At 34.7% G+C, this 26418-nt stretch overlaps 1 protein-coding gene across 1 annotated transcript; it reads left to right on the top strand.

Annotated features, from left to right (window-relative positions):
• Nucleotides 1–1114: 1114 nt before the first annotated feature.
• LOC128998082 (ras-related protein Rab-11A-like) lies at nucleotides 1115–26418 on the top strand. Its single transcript, XM_054424072.1, has 6 exons — nucleotides 1115–1394; nucleotides 12304–12425; nucleotides 13598–13671; nucleotides 16377–16651; nucleotides 23780–23923; nucleotides 25343–26418. The coding sequence occupies exons 1-5, from the start codon at nucleotides 1355–1357 to the stop codon at nucleotides 23914–23916; spliced, it is 648 nt and encodes a 215-aa protein (XP_054280047.1). The 5' UTR covers nucleotides 1115–1354; the 3' UTR covers nucleotides 23917–23923; nucleotides 25343–26418.

Here is a 26418-nt window from a genome sequence, read left to right as displayed (position 1 = left end):
AATAAAATATACAGTGAACAATAATTGATCATTCATAAGATAAGGCAAAATCATGAGCGCACTCAAGCGTTACCTAGGTGGTTGGCTTTATTAGCGGCCATTGGGTATTCCGTGGACATTTACACAAGATGGGTAAAGTTGAAAGCCTCTTATGTAGGAAATGTGGAGAGGAGGAGGAGACAGCATTCCACGTGATATTTATGTGCCCAGCCCTACAAGGTCTGCGCATGAGATCCCTTGGCCTATCGACTGGAGATCAAAGGGAAGAACGGGTCACCATTGTCAAAAGGATCTCACGGTTCACAAAGGACCTGGGATTTGACAAAGAATGAGGACCTGTGAATGAGGGTGCACAATAAGCTGTTCTAGCTGCGATGCAATCCCATGGTTACTTGAAGCCTGGCCCTCTATTAAAAAAAAGCGTTACCTAACATGACACACTACCGTTAAGTTCTAAAATGAACTTAAGATATGACAAAAGAGGTTGAGAAAACCACAAACAGTATTTTTGTGTGTCCACACAAAAAGAGGCACTCAAAAGTATTTTCTAATATCATCTGTTTCTTTTACTCATTCATAACTATCATCCTTGCGGAATAAGTAATAAAAATAATATCTTTAATAATTAATAAAAGCTGCTGATTACTTACTTGATACTTGATGATGTCCCACTAGCATCGCTCCTGCGACGTGGTCGTCAAAATGGGTAGAAAACACAATAATAGGCCTAATTGAACAGATCTTCTACTTTAAAATTGGCCGATTCACATAAATATTCCTTTAACATCTTCTTAAATTTATTGATATTTTGTTCTTGAATTATGTTCTTTGGTAGCAAGTTGTAGATCTTGACACTACTAAAATATGGGCTCTTGCAGGCCATAGTTGAGTTAACTTGAGGTACATGTACTTTACAGGTATATTATACAAATCTATACATAAGATCGGGCAGTATAATTGAAATATATCCCATTTGCTTATAGTACAATATACTGTTTTCTTACAAGCTATTGGTTTAAAAATATTCCAGAGTCTTCATGACGTGAGAAAAAGCTAACAGCTGTTTAGGACGATTGACATTGAAGGTCATGCGCATCAATCCGTCCATCTGACCTGACCTGACCACAAGGGGTGGAGGAAGAAGTGTCGGCCATCTTATTTAGTTTCATGATTTATCATCAACGTTGGCATAATTTATATTTATAATTAGATTTATAGTGTAACAGTGAATTATATAACGGGAATTGTGTTATATGTACTTCAAGGTGTATCATCTCAAAAACCATTAACTCTCCTAGTTCCGACTATAAGTTGGGTTTGCAGATCTTGAAACCCTTGTCTCCTTTCAGCTACAATGAGTACCCGTGATGACGAATATGATTATTTGTTCAAAGGTATGTAGTTTAATCCTTCAATTCATTGTCCTAGTAGCATACTAAAACTAAGGATTACCCGAATGTCAACCCCATAAAGTTGTTATTTGGCTCAGTCCAATGATGCAACTGTAAATAAATGGTTGGAAAACCTCAGTGTTTTGACATGATTAAGCCAATTTAGAGAAGCTTATTGTCACAGATCTTCTTGATATATTTAATTTATTTTAGCTGTTTTTCATACCCATAGCTACATGCTTCATTGAATATGCTAATTACTTGATAATCCGGAATGTGAGCAATTGTTCAATTAGGCCTAGCTGGTTCTAATCAAGACATTTAAAATGTCATCTGAGATAGAACAGAATGACTCATAACTGTTACAATAGGCCTATATTGAAGCTTACACCCTAATCAAATAATTAGTTTCAGAACTAATGTTCCCATACTGTTTACGTAGCCTATGAATAAACTTAGGCCTAATTATTTAACATGGACCTGCCTTTGTAATACTTGTAGTCTAGATCTTTGACCGAAGTTTTTCGGATAGGTAGATTGTGTCATTATAGCTAATATATACAATTAACAAAACTTAAGTTACTAAGTGGTAATGCAAAATTTAAATGTTTTTAACTTAAAGCTAGGCTGTGGTATGCGTGTCCACAGTTAATTCAGCCTGGCATTAAAGAATCAAGAGGACATCTTGTCAAGATTGTACAGGGGCCTATTTTGAGCAAGTTCCTTGAACCTTAAGTTAGTCTTGAACGCTGTACAATCAAGGTTCTTTACGCTGTTAGGCAGGGAGTTGTAGATCTTAATTGCCGATCGAGGGTATCTCTTACGGTGTGGCTTAAGTGGCAGCGGGGCATATCTGGTCATGGGCCCTCCTTGTTCCACATTCGTGCCTTTCACCTCGAGTCTCAAAATCGCCCAGGTTTTCCTTAAGCAGGACCATATTAGCTCACCACTGTGAGGATTCACAATTCCATTAAAATACACCACTACCGGTACTTATTGTGGTGTAAAATAAGTAGGGTAAGACTAAACCCTAAGCTACAATAAAGAATCTTTGATTAGCCCAACCAATATGAAATAGGCTAACCTAGGAGAATCAGCTGACAATCTTGTTTTGTTGTTGTTGATTTAGTTTTGACTGGTCTAAAAAGGCATCAAAACTAGGCCTAACTTATGGTAGGATTCTAGTTACCATTAGGTAGGCCTACTTAAGTGCATACTTCTCAGGTCATTATTTCAGAATAGCCAATTTTTAAACCAACTCTTAAGTTGGAATATTGTGCTTGTAAGAGTAAGTACGAATTTAGACCTACGTGTGATAAGTTAGTGATTGACGGATGACCCCCCTCCCCCCCCAAAATAGGCTACATACAGACTTACAGGCATAGGTATCTTCAATGAAAGATTTAATTTACATACCGTACTTAGGTTACTCTTACCGACATGCTCACATTGCCTTCAATTAAAAATATCATATCTAAAGGTAGGCCTACTGCCTTGATTTAGTAGGCCTACACTCCAGCAGTTCATGCCAAAAAATAAATCGGCTTTCTTTTTTCTAAATTTAAACTACCGGTACTGTAATGTTGAATGCAAATATTGCCAATGAACTCCATGTTGAATGCAAATATTGCTAATGAACTCCAGCTATCTTTGTTCGCTAAATTATTGTCTTATCATGTCTAGGGAAAGTGACATGGATAATTTAACACGTTCGATACTGAGCGTCGCATATATGCGATGCCGCGGTCATTGCCACAGACCGAGGTATACATTTGAATCTTGCGCATAGACCGGCTGTCACTTGGTTAACAGTAGGCCTACACACAGACTACGGGCGAAAACCTGTAAAACAGCGATCATTTACATTGTAATACGCTACAATCGTGTTTGTAAATAATTTTTCTTGTTTTTTTGTATTTTGTATAACCTTTTGTAATGTTGCATATTTGCGACGCCCGGTCTACAGCGAAGACAATAGTGAAAATGATCATAGTTTTCTTGAAATAGACAAAACGTCGCATATATGCGACAGTCCATTTTTGGTTGTGTTTTGAGGTGAAAGTAAGTAGAATTCCGACGCAAATATGCGACATGCGACGACAGTCTATGAGTGGAAACCGGCCGTCGCATATGTGCGTCGCTAGTCCATGCGAATAGAAAATTTCGTACTATTGCAATAGCGAACGTGTTAATACCTGATTCATTTGCATTTGTAGGCTTAAGAGGCCGGTGTTTCTCGGTCTGCTAGTGAGAGCCGTGTTAAGTCGGTATTTAGGCCTACATTATTTCGGAAACCAGACGTTTAGTCTATTCTATAATGAGGCAACCCCAGTGGCAAAGCTGAGAGCGAGATGTAATTACCTAGTTGATTGGTCTTAACAGTGTTTTTCAAAACCGGTGAACACTCAACAACTAATAGGCCTATCTGTCTAAAGTTGGAACTTTTAGAGCAGTCTCCTAACCTGAAAAGAGGTACCTACTGTATAACCATGACGATTTTGCACCACTCCGGATACTTGTTAGGATGTACCTACATAAAAGTGGCTGTTATATTGACTCCAAGTTTACTTATGTGAGCGTGTCGAACTATCAAAATGTCGAACTATAGGGAATAAATGGAGTTTAATATACAGGAAAGTAAAAATACTAGTTTTATATAGAAATTACCTAAATTTATTAAATAGGTACTAAAAAGCTTAACAATTTCACTGTTTGTAAGTCTCAAGTCAACAATAAATGACAAATTAATAGATATTCAAGTCAACTTACATCACAATAGTAAGCCATTGAATATCACTTGGCAAAATATTTTGTGATCTTCAATTGTTTTTCACTCTGATAACTGGAAAGAACGGGTCCCGGTCATTGACCGGTGTACGTATCAAAACAAAATATCGATCGCTAATGTTTATACGGGTAGCCTCAGTCCGTATCGAACTACACAAGGAGTGTCGAACTATCGAGCGTCGAACTATTGAAGGTTTACTGTAACTTAATTATAAAGGAGAAATAGAAAGTACAATTGTAATTTAAAACCTATTTTATTAAACAAAAATTTAGTAGGTCTACATAAACATTTCTGAATAGAATAATTTTGCTAAGTGTTTGCTGCAGACCTATGTTTGATGTAAACTCGATACTTTTTTCTTTCAATGTGTAATGACAATGTAGGCCTATTTAAAAAAATTGGTCAGAAAAAAGCAAACGAAAAAATAGGCCTATCGCATTTACGTCAAACATCTACGGTAAAAACTGGACAATTGTAGTCGGGGTTTAAAGAGTTCAAATGTGTTATTTTCTGTAAGAAAAGAAACAGACATAAAGTTTAGAATAGTAAAAAGAGTTTGACATGCATTAGCAATATTTCATATCTATATTTCAACAGAGCAGCAACTGAGAAAGGTGGGTTTTATAATGGTGAGTGTATGGGCTGGCGTCGCTACTGCCAGTAGATGGTGGGGGGAGCTAGACCAAAAACAGTGCCCGCAGTGCTACTGAGAGCGCAATCCAGTAGTTCTTTACTCGTTGGTTTGATAACTGGGAAAAAATAACATTTTGCTTGACTTTTACCCTAGCTGAATAATTTTTCTCTTTAATTACCATTCATGCTGCTGGAAACAAAAAATACCATGTCCTTTTTCTTTTATCGGAAATTGATTAGCCCATTTGCAAAGTTAAGTGTGTAAATTTGCAATATGCGAAATCAGAATTTTAATCAATTCAACCAAAGCATCATAGACCAATTAAAACTCATCTCACAAGAAAAAATTACTACTGTTATGTACCGTACTGTGAAAGATTTTTAATGTATGATATTTATTTTTTTTTTTATTTATTTATTATCATCACATTACATCAATGATTGACAGGTGATTTGTCATCAAACTAAAATCGATTGCAACAAAACAACAATCATAATATTAAAAATAATTATACATTTGTTAGGAAATCTTCCAGTGAAAAAATGCCTTCTCCAGAAGCCATATCTTAAGTGTTTTTTTTAATTTCAATATGCAATCAATTTCTTTTATTGTTGAAGGCAGCTTATTATAAATTTTGGGTCCCATATATTGTGGGGATAAATGAAATAATTTTAGTCTATGTTGCATTGGTTTTATTATTTTTTTGTATCTTGTATCATGTTTGTGAGAGGGCTGACTCTCCATAAGTGTATCCAAGTTACTCTTGACCATCATAGAAATATAATAAATATAAGAGCTGTATAAAGTGAGAATTTTGAACCGACTGAAATATTCTTGGCAATGTGTATCTGGAGGAACCTTGGCTATATGTCTAATCGCCCCTTTTTTGTAGAATAAACACTTTTTTGCTTTCACCCCATAAAATAAGTCCGTAATTCATAATTGAAGCAAAATAAGCATGATATACTGCAATTTGGGTGTCAAAATTTGTTGTATCTCTAATTACTTGTAATACAAATACAGCTGAATTAAGTCTTTTTGATAAATTTTTAATGTGAGTTTGCCAATTTAAATGTGAGTCTATTTTTATTCCTAAATAATCAACTGAATCTTGAGAAACTATCAAATTTGAATTTGAATTTAGGGTGATCTCGTCTTTTATATTGGAGGCAGAGAATTGTATCAGCTGTGTTTTGGATACATTCATGGAGAGGCCGTTGACAGCAAACCAGTCCTCAAGAGAATGGAGCTCTCTGGTGATTGTGTGAATAATGTCGACACCTTTTTGCTCTTTGCAAATGATTGCTGTATCATCTGCATACTGAAATATTGGCATTTTTGATACACTTCCTAGGTCGTTTACAAATAAAATGAATAGACATGGTCCAAGAATTGATCCTTGAGGCACTCCAAATGGAACATCCTCCCAATCTGACATGTAATTATTTTGAAATTTGTTTATTATTATCCTTTGTTTACAGTTATTCAGATAAGAAGCAAACCATTGTAATGCTATATTTTTTATTCCATGTCTACTTAATTTTTCAAGAAGTATTCCATGATTAACACGGTCAAAGGCCTTGTATATAACATTACCCTTTCCTAATATGTTTTGTTTTCTCTGATTTTATAAACAGAGTTCATATGTTAAGATTGTAGATTTTTATCTCTTTTAAGACTTAAATATGCCTTTATGAAACCATATGGATCAAGCTATACCTATAAGAAATGGTAGTCATCCTATGGAAAATATTAATTAGGCCATTTAGTTAACCATTACAAATCCTGTGAAATCATCACACCACATGTGACTCATCTATGTTTTGCTGACTTGTCGATCTATCACGATCATTAAAATTTTAATCATCAGATGACAGAGTAGGCCTATGATGATTTGCTAGTAAAAACTGTTTCCATTTAACATTCACTTTCCAGTGTTTATCTGAGCCAAACTCCTGGCTGTTGTTCAACAGTGCAACAATAGATTATTGGTTTTTTTATAATTTTTGTCTCATTCATTCAAATTCTTTTGATTTTATATGAATATTTGTGACAGTTAAATGCATAAACAAAAATTTTGAGGGCTAGTTTTAAAAAATTTTAATTGTATGTCTTTTTGTTTCAAACCCATTGAACACCACGCATATAAAAGGTATAGGCCAAACCTTTAGTTTAATAGGCCCTAACCATTTTTTGAAAATGTTGTCTATGCAACGAAACATCTAAGCTACTGAAAAATCCTTTTTGTCGGATATTTGACTGATGCATGTAAAACCTATTACCGGTATTGTCTCAGTCTCACAAAATAGTCCAGGGGCCAGAAACAAAAATGTTTTACTAACTGTTTTCTGCTTAACCCATCAAAGTGTTGCTTACTGATGGTAGTTTAAGGACAGGGTGTATTAATATTCTGCTGTTGTCTTTGTGTTCAAGGCATTTATAAAAAACGTTAGCAGCACATAAGTATAATTAAAAGGGTTAGAAATGATATTTATTACTGGCGCCAATAAAGGGCTACTGTCAAAAGAATAAACTCTTGTCAGGACGGCTCACAGAGCAAACATTTAGGGAAAAAATACTTAGTTAGCCACAGAGAAGTAAGGTACAGAGGAAAAATTCTATAGTGCACTTAAGTGGTGTCCACCACTATTTGCTGGTGTCCGGGGAGCGAGCTGGCGTAGTGGTTAGAGCGCGGGACTTCGGTCCCTGAGGTCCCGGGTTCAATCCCCGCCAAGTTACCAATGGATTTTATCTAAGTGATAATGCCGCAACCCCTAGGTCTAGCCTAAAGTAATGTGAAAAACAATCCCAGGCTCGTGCCTAGCGTCCTTAGGACAAAAACAAAAAAAAAACCACTAGTTGCTGGTGTCTAGGGCATAGTCCCACACCACCCCCCTTACCCTCATGCACTGCAACGCTCACGGTGAAGGAAGACCCTGGGCAATAGGAATTTCCACACAGTGCTCTCTGGTCGGGCTCTTCCTTGCTCGTCAGAAGAATTTCCTGGCACAACATACTAGAGCTTAAAGCACATAGTCGTCCCATGAACAAGTTTCCATTGTACCTTATTTTTCTGTGGTTGCGCTAGTCCCACTATCACTCTAAGAATATTTGTTGCGGCTTTAACAGTCAACACCAATGGAACACAATTCTTTGCTGGCGAATAAAAAAATGTTTATGATCACAAGTAGACACAGCTTTAGTTTAGATACATTTTTTTAGGGTCGAGTGTATGTCTGGGTCCATTCTTTAAGAGTTTATTGAATCTATTCGCTTACAAGTGTAACACTAATTCAAATTAAAATATTACGATTTAATCCTTTAGTCATGGATTTTAAAAGGAAATTGTTTAAAAGACAAAAATCTACTACCCGCTGAACTAGTACTTTTAAAACCATTTCTTAGGCCAAGGCTGAAGCAGGCCTGTCCACAGAGCCAGTGTTTAAAAAAAATATAGGCCTATGTTTAGTCGTTATTCGTAAATATGTGTTGTCAAAAATTTTTATTCTTTAATGACACAATCAATCATATGAAGAACCGGTTATAATGTACCACAGAATTCTTTTATGTATTAGGTTAAATGTAATTGAGTTTTAAAACATGTATTCCTAATTGGAAACTTCCAGCTCTGGAAGTAGTTGTTCCTACAAACAAGACAATAAAAACTCAACTTTCTGAATTGTAGTATTGAGTTTGTCTTTTACCATAATAGTCTACGAGTCCTATCTCATATGACAATGATTGACATGAGTGACGTAAGAAGATATGAGCTCATAGACTGAAATTTCCACCACTCTTCCTCATTTTTTGCCTCAGATAAACAGACATAATTGTAAGCCTTCTATCTCTATATAGTTTTGACATTTTAAACAGTTAAACAACATTTGATGATCCATAAAATAATTTTCAATGCTTTATTTTTTCACTGTTTAATCATCCTCAAGGGAAAATGTTTTTGCTGTTGCCAAAGCTTCTTTAACTAATTTACCTTCATATAAAAAAAAATACAGTGCCTGTTGGAAGTTAGTAGTTATAGTATCTTTGCTGTATGATTATTTTTTAGTATGGTCATGAGTTAGGAATGTCATATGTTTATTTTAGAACTTCAACAATATAACCTTGACAGATTGAGGTTAGGCATACCATACCCTGCAAAGTAGTTATCTAAACAAAAAACATTAGTACAATATCATTTATAGAAGTAGGCCAATTGAAATATTTTGACTCCGATTGTTGAATTGTATTCCAAGCATATCTTAATGATTTTATCACTGACTTCCTACTCTTTTTGTTAAAATTAGTAATAAATTAAGAGATTGTCATAAGTTCTTGAGGTCAAAAAGTTCAACATAACATTCAAAAACCATATTGTGAGCTTTTTGATGATTCTAACCACTCTGAAATCTACTATTTCGTCCCCCAAAATGTGTAACATCAAGGAAGTAAATATTCCAGGGGATCATGAAATTTAATTTGCTAATAACACTCAAATAACTAACACTATGACAAAATATTTGTCATTGCAAGATATATTGGTAATTAGTTGTTTTTTAGTTATCTTAATCTGCAATCTGTACTATTGGATGTTATCTACCTGTATGACTGGCTGGTTAGCTGAGTGGTTTAAATGCTCGCCTAACAATCAAATGGTCGCCGGTTCGATCCTGAGAAAAGACAGTAGCTTTTTGATAGTTCGAAACAGTGCCCGGCTCTTCCCAATCATTGGACATAAAATATATGATTCTGACTGATGAAACAATCAATCGCAATCAATCAATTATTTAAGATGAGGACGCAGCTATGTGCGTATTTTAACCCAAATATGAGTGAAGAATGAGTGGCGCAATCTTGTAGTCTTGTTAGTGACTAAGGCCGACATATTCCTTAGACACAGCTGTTAATTAATAGCCCTTACAGCTAATGGCCACTAAGGGACCTACAGTTAATAGTGGAATCCGAACCACATTTTTTCTGTGGTATTAACAGCTGATCTTAGTCAGTAACCTAGCTCCACAGATCATCACACTCCATTCTACACTCATATTTTGGTTAAAATACGCACCTAGGTGGCGTCCCCATTTCAATTAATTGATAATTGATCTATTAAAATGAATTGTAATAATATACCGGTAGCAAACAAATATGTTTGTAAAATAATGGTTATTGTTGGTTTATTTACTTTGTTGTTTTGATTCCTAATGAAACTGTGTTTATATTCTTCTTGTATAGTGTCATATTCACAAGAGACATTTAAAAGACAAAGAATAAAAGGCGTGTAGAAAATATGTTCAGTGACTACACCCAAGTCTTGTCAATTTGTTTATATAGAACATGAGCTTGATTGATGTAGACTATTTTGTTATTGTTTACAATGTATTAACAGTAATGTGTTTAAGTAAATGGAAATATGCAAAAACAATATTTTCATTTCAGTCAAAATTCTATCTCTTTTGTCTTCTATCCTTCTTATCTTTAATACAGTACTAGTGATATGTACAATTATGTACTGTGGAATCGTGTAAAAAATGTTACCAACTGACAAACATTTTTCTTTATGATGTAGGCCTATTGATTAGTATTATTTTAAAGTGTTTACACTACCATTCATAATGGCGTAATTTCTGTAATTTTACCTAGAAAAATTCCAGAATTCAGGTAGATATTGTCTACATAGAATCACCCGTTTCTATTGGCCTGTAAATTGATTAAAACGTCCAGTTCTGAGATCCATAATTGTGATTTAGCTCTGCTATACAAAAAGCTAGTTTCCAGTCTTGTAATTTAAAATATTTGAATCGGCTGGTGAGATTATCCTGTAAGAGTTAGTTAATAAATTTCTATTCATAATGCAAACAAAAGTTCTAATAAGTTGACACAAGACATTCAATGTATAACTATAATGTACTACTCACTCATAACAAAAGAAAAGAAAGAAAGAAAGAACAGAAAAATGGTTGATTTGAAAGTAGTTTACATATAATTTATTCAAGGTAATACAATTGTTAGGCCTACTAATAAAAACTCAACTGCTTCCGGGATTAGATAAAAAGTGTATACTGAGGCACATAGAGGCAAATTCCCCAGTACTCTACACCTAAAACCATGGAGCATTGAATCTGCATACAAAGCATAACACCATTCCCAACCTATTGACCTCATTGTGGAGCACAGCAGCACAGCTACACTCATTCTATTGCTTTAGTTCATACTTTGACGTCGTGAATAGTTTTTTATCTGGAAAAATGTTATTTAAATAGCTTTTATAAATCAATTTTAATTAACTGATGAAAAATATTCTTCATTAAGTTTTAGGCTTATTTGGAAGTGTTGTAACTTTTACCATTAAATATAAGTGGAAAAAATAATTTGTTTTTAATAGTTTGTGTATTTAATATAGTTAAATTACTTTTTTTATTCACTTTAAAAACCTACTAGATCTCTCTAATAACAAGGATGGAAATTTTTTGACGAAGAAACATGATACTATAACATTTTGATGATACTAAAACATGTTAATGATTATAGAGGATATCATAGGGTAAAATATAGAACTACCCTCCCACATTATCTTTTAATATATGATCTTTTTTAAACCATCTGTCACTATTGAATTTGTTTTTCAATATTTCTAATTTGACCAATATTAGCTCCAAAGTAAGCATGGTATCCACAGTGATATTTAGATTTAAAATTGCTGATCATTGTGCTTATATGTTGTGTCTGAAATTCAATGACAATGGTATTTGTCAACAATTATTGGCCTCAAGAGGTTTTGATTACTGCTGTTAAACAACATTAGCGCAGATCACACTTGACATAAACAATAAACATGTTTTGTTATGTATAACAATTTTTTTTAAGAGAAGTTGGAGTTTGGTGCTTTTTTGTAGTTTCATTATAGCATATGTTTGTTTTACCTCCTTTCCTAAGATTCTCTTTTACGATTGTTGTTTGTATGGGGTTTTTACTAATTATTTTTTAGTATAACAACTTATGGTTGTATTGAACCGACAATTCACTATTGAACCGGAATAAACATATCTCCACTCTAAAATCATCGTTAAATTAGTTATTTACCATTCTCAATTTCAGCATTTTTAATCAATTCTCCAGGCTAATAAAAAACAAGGCTCAACAAAAAAAGTTGCATCAATTATTTATAGTAGTAGTTGTTTTTTTGTCAATTCATCAACTCTAATCTAATCACATAGGTACAAAATACAATAAATAGTTTAAATACAATAAATACACTGAAGAATACAATTACAAATACATATGAAATGTCAGCTAAATTAGTTGTCAGTATAATAACAGCTCAGTATATAAATAGCTTAACAAGCAACATTTTCTTGATTATGATTTAAAAAATATTCACTGCCAATTTTTTATATTTCACTGACCATTTTATCTTTGATGTTTCTTTAAACTCTTAGCTAAATATTTATCACCTCAACACAAGTTGATTGGCTGATGCTGATTTCTGATTTCAGTGGTGTTAATCGGAGACTCAGGCGTAGGCAAGAGTAATTTGCTGTCCAGGTTTACACGGAATGAATTCAATTTGGAATCCAAGTCCACTATTGGAGTGGAGTTCGCCACTAGAAGTATACAGGTAGGTAAAACAGCAATATAGGTATCTAATAATAAAGACAAGCATTTTACCTACCAGTACTAACTCCTAGAGCCATATTTGGCCACACCAACAAAGCCTGTCCATCTCCCTTGATCTTCTGCATCTTCCTCCGTTGATTCTATCAGCTCTATATCTCTCTTTACTTGTTTCCACTATTTTTGTTGTGGCCTTTGTCTTGGTCTTTTTGCTTCAGAGTTTCTAATTAATATTGCTTCAAATTATTTTCTTCCCCAATTCTCAAAACAAGCCCACCCAGCCCATTTAATCCTTCTACATTTAATATTTACATCTGGATCTAGTTATATAATTCTCTTTTTTCCCAATTGTACATTTTTGTCCAATCTTCCTTCTTTACAAACTGACCTACAAATTTGTGTAAGAATTTATGTTAGTCTTTATTTTGTTGTCACTGTCGGGAATTTTTGGACCATGTATTTTAATCTAATAAAATGTTCAAGATTTTGCAAGATCGTGCAAGACTACGGTGACAGTTTTGTGACCGCGGAAGTCGATGATAATCTCTACACGACCGCGGTAGATGTTCATGATTTTGCCATGGTCGCGGGTCAATGATGTCTACACGGCTGAAAAATCGTAAAGAATTTTACCGCCATCGCGCATGACGATGATGAAGTTTACATGGGAGTCAATGATGATGTCTACACTGCTGCAAGAGATAATCAGAATTTTTTTGCGATCGGGGAAGACAACGATAAAATCAACACGACCCCGGAGATGTTAAATGATTTTTCCACAATTGTGGGATGATCACCACACGAAGACGTTAATGCTGTTTACCATGTGAGGTGTACGGAAACAACGTTATAAATTAAAGCTCTGTTGAGAAATGGTGCATTCAGATTAAAAATGGCCAAACAAAGGTTCACATCCAAAGATTTTGTTTTTGCATGATAATGCTCGAATCACATCAATCTTCTTCAATCATTCAAATAGGAGATTTTCCCTCAACCTCCCCTCCCACATTCTGTACCTGGCTCTGAACTTGTTTTTGTTAGCAAATTTTTATAATATTTTTTTTTAATTATCAGTCAATAATTTCAAAATTCATCGTAAAAACCCCTCACAACTGCAATATTGTCAGTGGATCTAAGATATTAATAAATAGTTAAAACTGCAACTCTATTGTTCAGGTCGATGGAAAGACAATAAAAGCGCAGATTTGGGATACTGCAGGTCAAGAACGATACAGAGCAATCACTTCTGCGTAAGTCAACCATATTTCACTTAGTTTTAATTTTAATTGTTAATATATAAAATTAATTGTTTATTAACAAATTTTGGTATTGATTTCTTACTCAAATTTCAGTCACTTTCAGTAACAATTTCCTAATAAATAAACTATTAATGGGCAGTGGTTTGTAATTTTTTGAGTACTGCTGGTATTACAGATTTTTTGAGTTTGTTAGTTTATTCTTAAAAATCTTAAGACCATTCTGCATTTTGTTGAATAGTGCTAAGGTCACCACTGAACTCCCTTTGTGTCGAAATTGATTTTGTTACAATTAAATTACTGTATTTAGCTTAACCATTGACTTAAAATTTTCGTAGTTCTAATATGTGCGTTTCGAGCATATCATAACAAGTATAACATGCACGGTTTACTTGCCAACTATGTGATTAATCATAGTTTCTTATCACCATATCACTATTGATAAAGAGATAAATAGGTATGCCGGGAAACCAATTGTGAGTCATAGGTTAATATTATTTTGTGTGACTTGAATAGAACAATTCAATGAATTGTTTAGAGTTTGCATTTAAAGCCTTGACTTCTGCTTTTGTATTATTATTAGAAATCTGTTAATATACTTATGTAAATATGGATATTAGCTTCAAAAATGTAGCGCAACAACTATATAATATCAAAGGGTTCTCTAGGCCTATTTTTTAAAAATTTTATTATGAAGGAGGTTTAAATAGATCAAATTTTTTTAAATTTATATGCAGAATTTTATTTGATTATAGTCATTTTATGAAGTCATAAGTGTACCCAATTTATGTACCTATCATAATTATTGTTTGTGGTGTGTTTTAGCGAATTTCCCTATAGGGAAGTAGTTAAAACCGTAGGTGGCACAGTAAGACCTAGGCCCGGGACCGATTTACTTTTTCATTTTGATGTGGAGAGGCCAAAAACACCATTCGTTCAAATTTGTATATAGGCTATGTATGTATATATATATGCCCGTGAACGCAATAACTTGAGTAATTTTTGTCCGATTTTGATGAAATTTGGTTTAAAGCTGTAAGGCGGGACAAACTTGAATGAGTTCGCGAACCAGTATGATCGGACAATGGGAACGGGGTTTTATGGGGTAAATATTGCTTTTTCTCATTTTTTACTCTCAAAACACAAAATTTCCCAATTTCTCTCTAGACCTTTTAAAAGAGCTTAAAAAACAAATAATTTAGTATATCAAAGTGTTCTTGTGCGGTTATTGGTAACTTAATGGAGAAAATTCAAAATATTGTAAATTTAAAATTCCCATATTATTCTTATGGAGAATATTGTAAAATGTTGTAGTTTGCTTGTTTATTGATATATTTTGATCAAACTTGGCAAATATATTTATTTTGTACTAAGCTATTAATATTTTACTAAAAAATAACTTTATTAGTGTCCTCGTAGCAGCAAACCTAGGTACTCGTTAGACCTAATGGTACTTAATAGATTAAATTTAAAATCAATGTCGGCAGGTTTGCTGCGGCAGGGGTATTTTAGTTTGTGATACAAATTTCATTAAGCCAGATATAATTTTGGTTACCCAACCTTAAAATTGACCTCTTAAGTTTTAAAAATCAATTTTAATCCACAATAGTTTAAGAAACAACTACAGTATAACTGAAACGTTGATTTTGTCTGTATAACCCTAGTAGATTCAAGTTTCTAGTGACCTACAGCAACCTTAACATCGGGTCAATAGGAGTCAATAAATACTCTGAAACTGATCATTTGTCAATTGTGGTGGCCGTTCTAGTCAAATAAAAGTTTGATTTACTTCCGTTCTACACCTATTCACTTATCCAAACTGTATGAATATAATTTGAAACTATTTGGATTGTTAAGATTTTTTATTGTTTTTAAACTAAAGAAAATAATTGAAACTGTACAAAAATAATTTCATTGTTTCGCAAGTTCTTTGAAACTATTATTTGTGTTGGAATAATTATATGAGTTGTTTTTACACTAAAATGTAGATAGTTTAAAACGAGACATTACGGTAGGTATTTAATATTTCTTCTTATCGAAGTAACTGAATATGTTAGTAACTCATTTGTTATGTTTCTAAAGTAGGCAATTCATCTCACATTACTACTATATAAAAAAGACTAGAACAAGCAGCAGATACAGGAAGAGATTTTTAATATTGCAAAAGGTTGTTAAAGCTAGAAATTATATTGCCGTGGTCACTTTTATCCGCATTAGTTATTAATGAATATGCAACCTATAGACCTACAGTTTTTTTTCATCCAACCCAAAAAAAGTACGGTGAGACACTTTTTAACGGCAAAACAAGTGGACGTGTTGGTATCCCTGTGTTCTTTCCTTCTGTGTACTGGGTTATGTTTGAAAAAAAAGAACATTCTGCAGAAGATAATTATGCTTGAACAGGAACTAACTTATTTAGGTTCAGAATTTCAAAAGTTTAAGCTTTTAAGATTTGCTTTCAAAAATCGCTCATGATTGTGAAAAAATATTGTTGGTAACAAATGATTAAGATAATTCTTAAATTTTAATGTTACTAACATTTGAGTACTTTATTACGATATTGAATGTTGATATCCTATTTGAATTCCTTGTTATGTTTATCGTGATGTGCCAGTGTACACACATGATAATCATTTTTGGTCAAATAAAGAGAACATAGAGTAAAGAGTTCTATGGTCATAATATACTTGACTTTTCAGGTACTACCGAGGGGCGGTGGGTGCCCTGCTAGTGTATGACATTGCAAAGCACTTGACGTACGAGAATGTTGAACGCTGGTTGAGGGAACTGCGTGACCACGCTGACCAGAACATCGTAATAATGTTGGTTGGCAACAAGTCGGATCTGCGCCACCTTCGTGCAGTACCTACAGACGAGGCAAGGTCGTTTGCCGAGCGTAACGGTCTCAGCTTCATAGAGACATCTGCCCTGGATTCCACCAATGTAGAGACTGCCTTTCACAATATCCTCACAGGTATCTCGCTCATCCTTCAGTTATGTCATCATCTTGATTGGTAGAATCAATGGTAGTAGTCTTTGTTATCACTGACATTTTCCATAACTATTTGGTAAAGTTCCAAGAGAAAGAGATTTGAAATTTGATGCAAGATGTTCTGTTGCTATTGGAGCTCTTCCTTAACTGTGGAGGGATTTTTGGGCTTGCTTACTTTAGGAGCCAGCTGCATTGATTTTTGGTAGTCATTAGAAGCAGGTTTTGCATAAAGTTTGCCATCTAATTGCTTTGATTCTTGTTGTTAGTCATTAGAAGCAGAGTCTTCATATGAATCACCATGTTTACCCACTCTTTCTCAGGGTACATTGGTTGGCTGGTGTTTTGTAGTTCAAGAATACTCATCTGTTTTGTTTGGTGTTTATTGTCTTAGTCATGGCTCCTTAAACTTTTCTCGATCACTCTCCGTCAACAGCTCTTCTTCCTCTTTTTGGAAGAGTGAAATTTTTTTCTTCGTCCAGGCACTGGTGGGGCAGCCTTTGACACCTCTGCAGCAGTAAATCCTGGTAGAGACTTGGGCACTTTTGACTTCCACATCTTCTTTGTCCTCTGAACACCAGTGCCTGCATAATAGTTTTCTTCATCCAAACCAAGAACCTGGTCCTGTAAAATCATAAATAAATGTTCCACCTCGCCTCCATTTAAAAGGGTATATCCATACCTATCTCCTTTGATCTTCCTACATTAGATGATGAGCTTCCTACAGCTTGCTGATTGACATTCAATGTTTGGTATATTTTTACAATATTATTTGAAGTAGGGAATTAATTAAATAAAATTGTTATACAACTTACAAGAATAATGATAATACACGTGACATTCTTTTCCAAACTGTAACATAAAACACCAGCTTAATATGCCAGGTTCAAGTACCACGTGCTATACAGCGCTAAGTTTCTGAATAGGCTTTAGTACAGAGATCTGGGTTGGCCTTCCAGGTTTCGGGTCTAGATTATACTCTCACACTAAACCGTGCCATTGCCTTTCCTGAGGTTTACAGCGTCAGCGATCTCGAGCATCTGGCTTAACACACAGAGGTCGCTGTGGTCCGGATCAATCCTGACGGACCTGTCACTGCCCCTTCCACCGCATGTAAGACGTGGTGGATTTCATGAACACTAATCTCCACCCCCAAACTCGTCTGCATGTTCAGCACTTGACATCCAACGAGGCATTTGGGTTCGACACACCAAGTAAAGGGTCAACTCCATCTGCCACTGTAGCCTGGGGTTGAGGGCCCCGTCCTGTCGTCCCAGCCGCAGGCTGAGGCTCGTTCCGCCACACCATTCGTCATAGTAGGCTGGGTGGGGCTCATCCGGCCTCACCTAGTCATTAGAAGCAGGTTTTGTGTAGGGGTCGCCATCTGATTGCTATGATTCTCGTTCGTATTCGTTAAAGCAGAGTTTTCATATGAATCACCATGCTTACCCACTCTTTCTCAGGGTACATTGTCGGCTGGTGTCTTGTAGTTCAAGAATGATCATCTATTCTGTTCAACGTCTGTTGTCTTTGCCATGGCTCCTTAAACTTTCAATTACTCTCCATAAACAGCTCTTCCTCATCTTCTTACTCTTTTTGGAAGAGTGAACTTTTTTCTCCGTCCAGGCACCGACTGATGCAAAAACTGACTGGGCAGCCTTTGGCACTTCTGCAGCAGTAAATCTTGGAGGAACTAGTGGAGACTTGGGCACTTTTGGCTTCCATATCTTATTTGTCTTCTGAACACCAGTGCCTGCATAATAGTTTTCTTCACCCTCTTCGCTTTTCTTTCTCCCAGAAAACAAAGAACCTGGTCTTTTAAAATGATAGTTATTCTGAATGTTCCTCCTCCTCTATATTTAACGGAAAGTTTCCATAGCTATATCCTTTGATCTTCCTCTATTAGATGATGAGCTTCCACAGCTTGCTGATTGACATTTGTGGCGGTGGGCCATGTAGGGGTGATTTGTTGATTGACTGGCAGTTCTACATAATCGTTGATGTTGGAAGTCTTGACTGAACCCTTAAATTTAATCAGAGGAGGCTTTGATGATTAAATGTTAATTGAAGCATTTTTACTACAGAAATACTATTCTCTTCCAATGAATATGTTACAATTACAAATCAAATGACTGGACACAACGTGAACTATTAATTTAACTTATTGATAACAAAGGGTGACATTGGAAATAACTTCAAACATTATTAATTGTTGAACCTGCAAAGAATAATTAATTTATATGAAAATTTAGACTGATTAAACATCTACCACCATACCTCACATGGGGCCTTACCCCCATATCCCTTGCTCTACTCGTTGGCCATCTTGTTCCTTCGGAGACTGTAGCAAGACCACACAAGTTTGACTTTACTCACCCGATGTGCTCGCTGCGCATGCGTGAGCAAGTTCCTGGGTTCGAGAGTGCCTTCTGGGCGAGACATTTGAGTTACGGTAACTGAAGTTGTGGGGCTGAACCCCACACATTCAAACTTATTTTAAATCTGAATTTGAATCTAATTTTGAAGTAGGGAATTAATTTAATGAAATGACAATCGTTATGTCATAACTTGTAAGAATGGTGAAATACGAATAACTAACTATGAGAATTTATTAATAGTATAATACATCAAATATCAGACAAAAATCTCTCATGTGTTCATACCTGTATCTCATTCAAGACTGATTCTTCTTCATGTTGGCTTCTCCAGGTATTATAGGCCTCTAATTGGGTCATTGCTAATGGTTGTGATTTCAGTCCGCTTTGTGATAGGAACGTTTCATTACTAATACTTTACTTGAATATGATATTATTCTAGATTTTAAGTTCAATATAAATAAACTTATTTATTGATAAATAAACAGCAGTTATCCAGCCAGTAGTCATCAGTAGTTCTTCTTTAGATTTCCCACCCTGCAGCCTCCCTTGTAACACTTGGTGCTGCAGCAGCTCTTGTTGTAACATTTATTTATTCTTCCAACGGCAACACCATTTTTACATTCAAAATACATTAAATCACTTTAAGTATGACATGCATAAACATAGCATAAGTAGGTACTAAAATATGTGCAATAACAAGAATGAATATGAAAACTAGGCATAACATGCAAAATACATAATCAGAATTAAATCAAAAATACATTAAAATAGGCTAAATGACTTCAAGTATGACATGCATAAACATAGCATAATAAGGTATATGCCTACTAAAATATGTGCAATTTAAACAGAATGAATATGAAAAGCAGGCATAACATGCAAAAGACATTAGTTAACCAGCAAATAATATAGCGCATAATTAACAACAGGTAAAATATGAAGTGCAAAAACAAAACAAAAAAAGAAACAACAAGTGCAATACTGGTAGGCAAACAAAAGTAAGGCAAGATACATCAAATTATATATGTAGGCTACAAAACAACAACTATAAATTAATTTTTCAACAGCAAAAACAACAGGAAACTTGATGAACAAACAAGAATCACCAACTGGACACCAAGATGTGGCCCTTTAAAGACATTACATAACATTTGATCACATTGATAAATAAATTGATAACATTTGAGCCAGAGAAGGTTGTGCTTTCAGAACATTATCAGGCTTATTCAGAGCAGTTGAAGGTTGTTGTTGTTGAATGCGGCATCATATTGTATATTCTTCTTTGGAAAAGGTATGAGCCTGTGAAAACATTTGGGCTTGAGATTGTGCCTTTTACCTTAATCTAAAAGTTTATCTAAGGATTGTGGCTGCATACATTCAATAAGTGCCATAATCTGAGCCATCTGATTCGCCTGTTGCAGCAGAAAGTGCCTTTGATACGGGTTTAAGTTTCCACTTTGTTCAGTAACTGTTGATTGATAAGTTAAATTAGGTTCCTGATTGCGGCCTTCAATTTTTCCAAAATATGTGGTCTTTCTTTGTAAACATGTGTCTTCAGGTGTTGGAAAAAGTCACAATTTGACAAGTCCGGTGAACTTGGCCACGTGAGATTACACACCCAGGAATTAACACTCTAACTGCTGCCATAGAGGCATTGGCTGTGTGAGCCTCATCTTGTTGAAACTGTTTTTATGTATATTTTCTGCCTTTAGTTTAAGTTCTGGAATAAAAAAGTCTCATATCATGTTCAAGTATCGTGCAGAATGAACAGTCACAGTAGTTCCGATTCCTCCAAAGAAAAATGGCCTATAAATCCAACATCTTCCTATAGCACACCAAACTGTGACTTTTGAAATGTGCAACAGTCTAGGACGTTAGGATTTTCCAAAGCCCAATTCAATAATGAAAGTTCTGTTTATAAACAGTACCATTTAAATGGGAATGATCTTCATCACTCAGCACTTATACAAATTGTCACTTCCTCGTTCTCTTCAAGCATGATTAACATTTTCTCATCAAATGTAAGGCGACATGAATAATCAGCATCATTTAACCTCTGCACCAATTTTATTAGTGTAATCCTAAATCTTTGTGTAAGAAGTGATTCACTGTGCTCTTACTCAGTCCAAGATCCACTGTGTGACGCCGTGCGAAATGGGAAGGGCTGCGCTGGATCGCTTAAACTCTCATTCTATCCGGACGTTTTGTGGCGTACTTACTGTAAAATTGTATTTTAGCTTGTAAGCTTATGTTTTTGTAGGCTTATATGTTTTATGACCTTTGACTAGTCATTTTCTTGACTGTTGCTATACATGTATAATGTCAATGGCAAATAAAGATTTCTATTCTATTATAGTCCCGGTGGTTTTGTTTTATAACTTATCCTTTAGTTCTAAATGAATTACCCACCTTAAAATAGCAATCCAACTTGGATATTTACCATGACGATCAATACGAAAGTAATGTCTAAAACATTGTTGGGTTTCAACGATTGACTCAAAAGTATAGCATGCAAAAACACGATGACGAATCTTCCACAGGGGCATGTTGGCGACTACATGGGGTGAGGAATGGACCTTCAACATGAGTTACCCCCTCCACCAGTCGCCGAGTACTGCGTTATTCAAAAGTATCCGTATCCCTTGGGCCACCCTCTTTTGTTGCTGTCGTTGTTTATCTGCCAAGATTTTTCCAAGTATTTTAATGTTGCGTATAAGCTTGTCACTTGTATTGCTTAACATTCCTGAACAGAAATTTGATTGGCAAATTTTAAATACTAATCTTAAGATTTGTTTATAATGTGGTAACAAATGGACTATGTGATTGCCATGTGGATTAGCATACTTTGTAATATCTTTACATTCTTTAATTAATTATTAAATTCATTGTTGTAGCCCCGGAACTGTATTATAGACTAATTTTGGTTTCATATTAGTTGGCATCAGTTCCAAATTGTAACTTTTCTCAAAGTGTTACATGTTTCGGCGAGCTGCCAAAGAGCAGTCTGTTTCCGCTCGTGTACCGGCAATGTTGCGACCGAGATAGGCCTATAAAACTACAAGTATTTGTGTAAACCGACAACATATCTATACGAGCTCATTTAGGGGCGGTTTGGGAGCTCGAGCCCAGCTAGTACGCGCCTAGTGTTGGACGCGCCTAACTTTAGTCCCAGGAAGTCGCGCCTAAGTTGCAGCGCGGCTAGATGGACAGGGATAACATATATTTTAAATAACATATATTTTTTTATTACATATCCATATTCTGGCTTCTTACTTATCCCTTAAAATGGGAGATTATTTAAATCATGAAAAAAAAATTTTCATGATCATAAAATCCCAAGTAAAACTGAAAATAAGTAGGAAACTACACGGCAAACAACTTTTAATTAAAATGTTTTCACGTACAATTTGTATTTTCTAACATTAAGTCATCAAAAAATGAAAATTTTGAATTTTTGTGAAAAGGGCAGATTTTAATGAAGTACGGCTCTTCAAATTAAGGCCATACCATACGTCTGACAGACAAAATGCATATATAAAAACTGATTGGAATTAAAAGAGCTACATATTTGCTAAAATAATGTTTTTGATAAAACTAACCGTTCTCGAGATATATGCCAAAATATATATTTTGGCAGCCATCTTGGCGGCCATTTTAAATTTTAGGGCATGTTGCCAAGGTACGATTCTTGGCGATTTTTGAGGGCTTAAGGGCACTCTTAGCTATCATTAAAAAAAAATTGCTCGTGTTACAATTTTGTTGGGGTTCAACACTAAAATGATTCCACTAGTACTCCATTTTGATGTAACTAGCACTTGGTCAATGACACTGAACTGAGCTCTATCACAACGCAATTAAAAGATAACGATTATGACTGTGAGCTATTTGCAGTTTTTTATGTTTTGTTTACTATCTCTTCACTCTTTCGTAGGGGGTGAGTGGGGGGTATGCATGTGGTTGCTAATTATTTCCTTACTTATAAAATATTTATAATTAAGGTACGGGTGCTTATAGCCAAACTCTCAGTTGAAAGAAATTCTATTTAGGGTCCATATTTGTATTGCAGTTAACAGTAAAAACAAAAACCAAATAATCTTTCGTTAAATTTAGCTTTCTGCAAGATTTTCGTTTTATTTTGAACAACAGAAAACTAAAAAAATTTTATTAAATATACTTTGAGAGTAATGAAAATGTTCGGAATTTAATAACGAATTCCAATATAACATTCTTTTAGTTAATATGTAAACAATTAACGTGCTAATGAGCTAATACCGGCATGATGTCGACTTAGACCTGCCCCCTGGCAGGACTAAAGTTGGGGACTAAACTCACTGATTTTTATGACGAAAACATATCTCTTAGTCCCGGAATTGGTCTCCCAAACCCACCGAGACTATCTCTTAGGCTGGCGCCTAAGTCTACTTGACTCCCAAACCAACAATATTTAGGCGCGAGATTATCCCTGCACAAGTTAGGCGCGCGCCTTTCTGATCCCGAGCTCACAAACCCGTTTTCGAGGCGGCAGCCTAAAATACCGGAAATATCCGGATTTAGTCGCGGACTAGCGCTAATACCGAGCTCCCAAACCGCCCCTTAATGTTTATTCCTGGACTATGTGTTTAAAAATGGCAGCTCACCGAAACATGTAACATTTTTATGAAAGTTTTAACGTGGAACTGATGACAAGTAACGTAAAACCAATTAGTTTTTTTAATTATGTTGATTATTTTTTCAGAAATATACCGAATTGTATCGCAAAAGCAGATCAGAGATCCACCAGAGGGAGAAATAATCAAACCCACGAATGTGGAACCTATTGAAGTCAAACCTACTGTCAACACTGACAGTGTCCGTAAACAGTGTTGTCAGTGAGCCTAAGGTAAATGTTAAATAATCATTGTACAGACAAGGTTGGGTAAGTAGGAGTGTAATACTGCGGAATCAACTAACATCCTAGTCAAAAAGTTGGCATGAATTTGCTGTAGTACATTCAGGGGTGCCACCAACCATTAATTGGCAAACTTGATCGATGTATCTTTGTAATTATGAAAAAGATTCATCAATTATGCTTACCTTTTTACTGATCTTGGCCATAAAAAAGTTAAACATAGGTATATGAAATGTTATTTAGTTGGTAAATTTAGAGTTATTTCATCTGGGATAAATGCACAAAAAAGTGTTATTCAGCTTTTTAAATTATTATGGTTTTCATGAACAATGAACAACTAAAGAATTTCAATTTTTGTAATCAAATTGAGTTTTTGTTTTATTGTTAAGAGTTTTAAAAGTAGCATAGTAGCTTGGCTGCAGATTTTTTGGGACTTCATGATGATTGTGATAACAGGCTAGAGAGACTCGCCTTTGGCTCGTGTTAGTCGTCATTAGTAAACAGCTAATCCAGCTAGCTGTTAGTCGTCATTGGTAGATTAAGTTAGGTTAAGTTGTAACTAAGCAAGAAGTGAAACCGTCAATATTAAGTTATATAAGTTAACTTCGAGCTCGACCTTAAGGAACACCTCATAAAAAAATCATTTTTTTAAGTTGCGGTAAGAGAGTATGTTAGTTAACTATTTTTACAACTGAGTTGTTGGTCAAGCGAAGTACAAATATAAGGAGAGTAGGGTTCGTTTTAGTGAAAATCAACATTTCAGGCTTTGCAGCATGGTGTATAATGATATGTAAAAATGTGTGTTCAATTTGTTTCAAATAAATAAATAAACAAAGATCGTCTGGCTCCATTCTACACACATCGTTGCCAATAGTCAAATATGTGGTGAGACGTGATGTTGCTAATAAAAAAGTATTTCAAACTGATTATTACAACAAATTCTTCTATATGCAAGCATTAATGTCAACTCTTGTTGTATCTTTGCTGTTTTCATCATGTTTTTTGTCTACATTTATTTTCATAAAAAAAAAAAACAATTGCATAATACTCATTAATATAACCGTTGTGTCTTCCACCTATTCTGTTGAGTCAGCATAAAGTTTTATTTATTTACTTGTAAGGATATTGATGGATGTGGCACAATATTTTGAGAGCAGATAGGGTTACTAAATTAATAACCTAGTAGTATCCACAAAGCCATTACTGAAGAGAAAACCAAAAACAGAATGCTTGTGACTAATCAAATCCCAAAACTGAAAGTTAAATTTTGATGGTTTTGAGATTTGGTGTTGATACACCATTAATCACAATTAGCCTATTGAAATATTAAGACTAGTTATTGCTACAGCCACTGCATGTTTTAGTTGATTTGTTTGTTTGGTTGACAATGACAGTGTTGTTCTGTTTCAGGGGGGCTACTAGCTTCGCCTCTGATGTGGCCTAAGTCTCAACAGCCTACTGGCCTGGGGACTCTTATATATGTACACATATGTGCGACTAAGGAACTATATAAGTTTAACAGCAAAAGCATCATCCGTCGTTTGATTAATATCTAACTAATTCCTGGTGTTTTCTGTTCTTCAGTGCTCTATGATTTCACGACGAGTGCCGCTAATTCAAAAATGTTTGTTGTTTTGATGTCACAAATAAGTTTATAATAGAAAAATATTAGTGACAATGTTATTGAAATGTTATATCGTACATAATATTTGTTACTTAATAAGTTTCAGTTACATAATAAAGCATGTGATTTCATAATATTTACGTTGCATAATATTGTTGCATGATAATCTGTGAAGTATTTATTTGTTTGTAGAATCATTTTTTTTAGTTTAAGTTAACTTAGTGGACTACCTGTGGTACAATAAATTGAGTTTTCTATTATCTTCGTCACTTAGCAGCAATAACATTTTATCGGATGTTAAATCTGTCGAAATACCTTTTTATGATGCTTTTGTGACATCCGATTATTTAACAGTTGACCTAGAATCAAATCGCTTGTCGCATCTCTACATAATGTATGTATAGAAGTTAATTTTGTATTTAAAGAAAACTACGGTACTATGGTTCTGCTAACGACGCCCCCACTTCTTTTCTTATCGAGTGATTATTTATCTATTTATACATGTTTATTATCTTAAACTTAGGCTTTAATGGAACGTGTTAATATATTTTTGTGTTTATTGGGACCGAGACAATTGTTTTTCCACGAGACTCACTGTTATTCCGGCAGGTTCTTTCCGTCGCCTGTGGTTTTGTTACATTCCCGTAAGCCCCAGAAATTGATTCTCACTCTAGAGCTTACAAAGTGTGTTTCGGTTATCTCAATGTGTAGAATTCACCTGCCTCAACGTTGATTCAAACATGCCATAAATCAATATTTTACATTACACTAAATAAATATGTTAATTATAATAGGACTAAGATGTTATTATTGTAAAATATAAATAATAATAAATAAAATTAAACTGAGCTTTTGTTTAATA

The sequence above is a fragment of the Macrosteles quadrilineatus genome, unplaced genomic scaffold, assembly GCF_028750875.1.
Source record: "Macrosteles quadrilineatus isolate MER2022 unplaced genomic scaffold, UCM_ALF_1.0 Scaffold_7__1_contigs__length_78375512, whole genome shotgun sequence".
Lineage (NCBI taxonomy): Eukaryota > Metazoa > Arthropoda > Insecta > Hemiptera > Cicadellidae > Macrosteles > Macrosteles quadrilineatus.
This window is presented reverse-complemented; position numbering and strand designations above follow the sequence as displayed.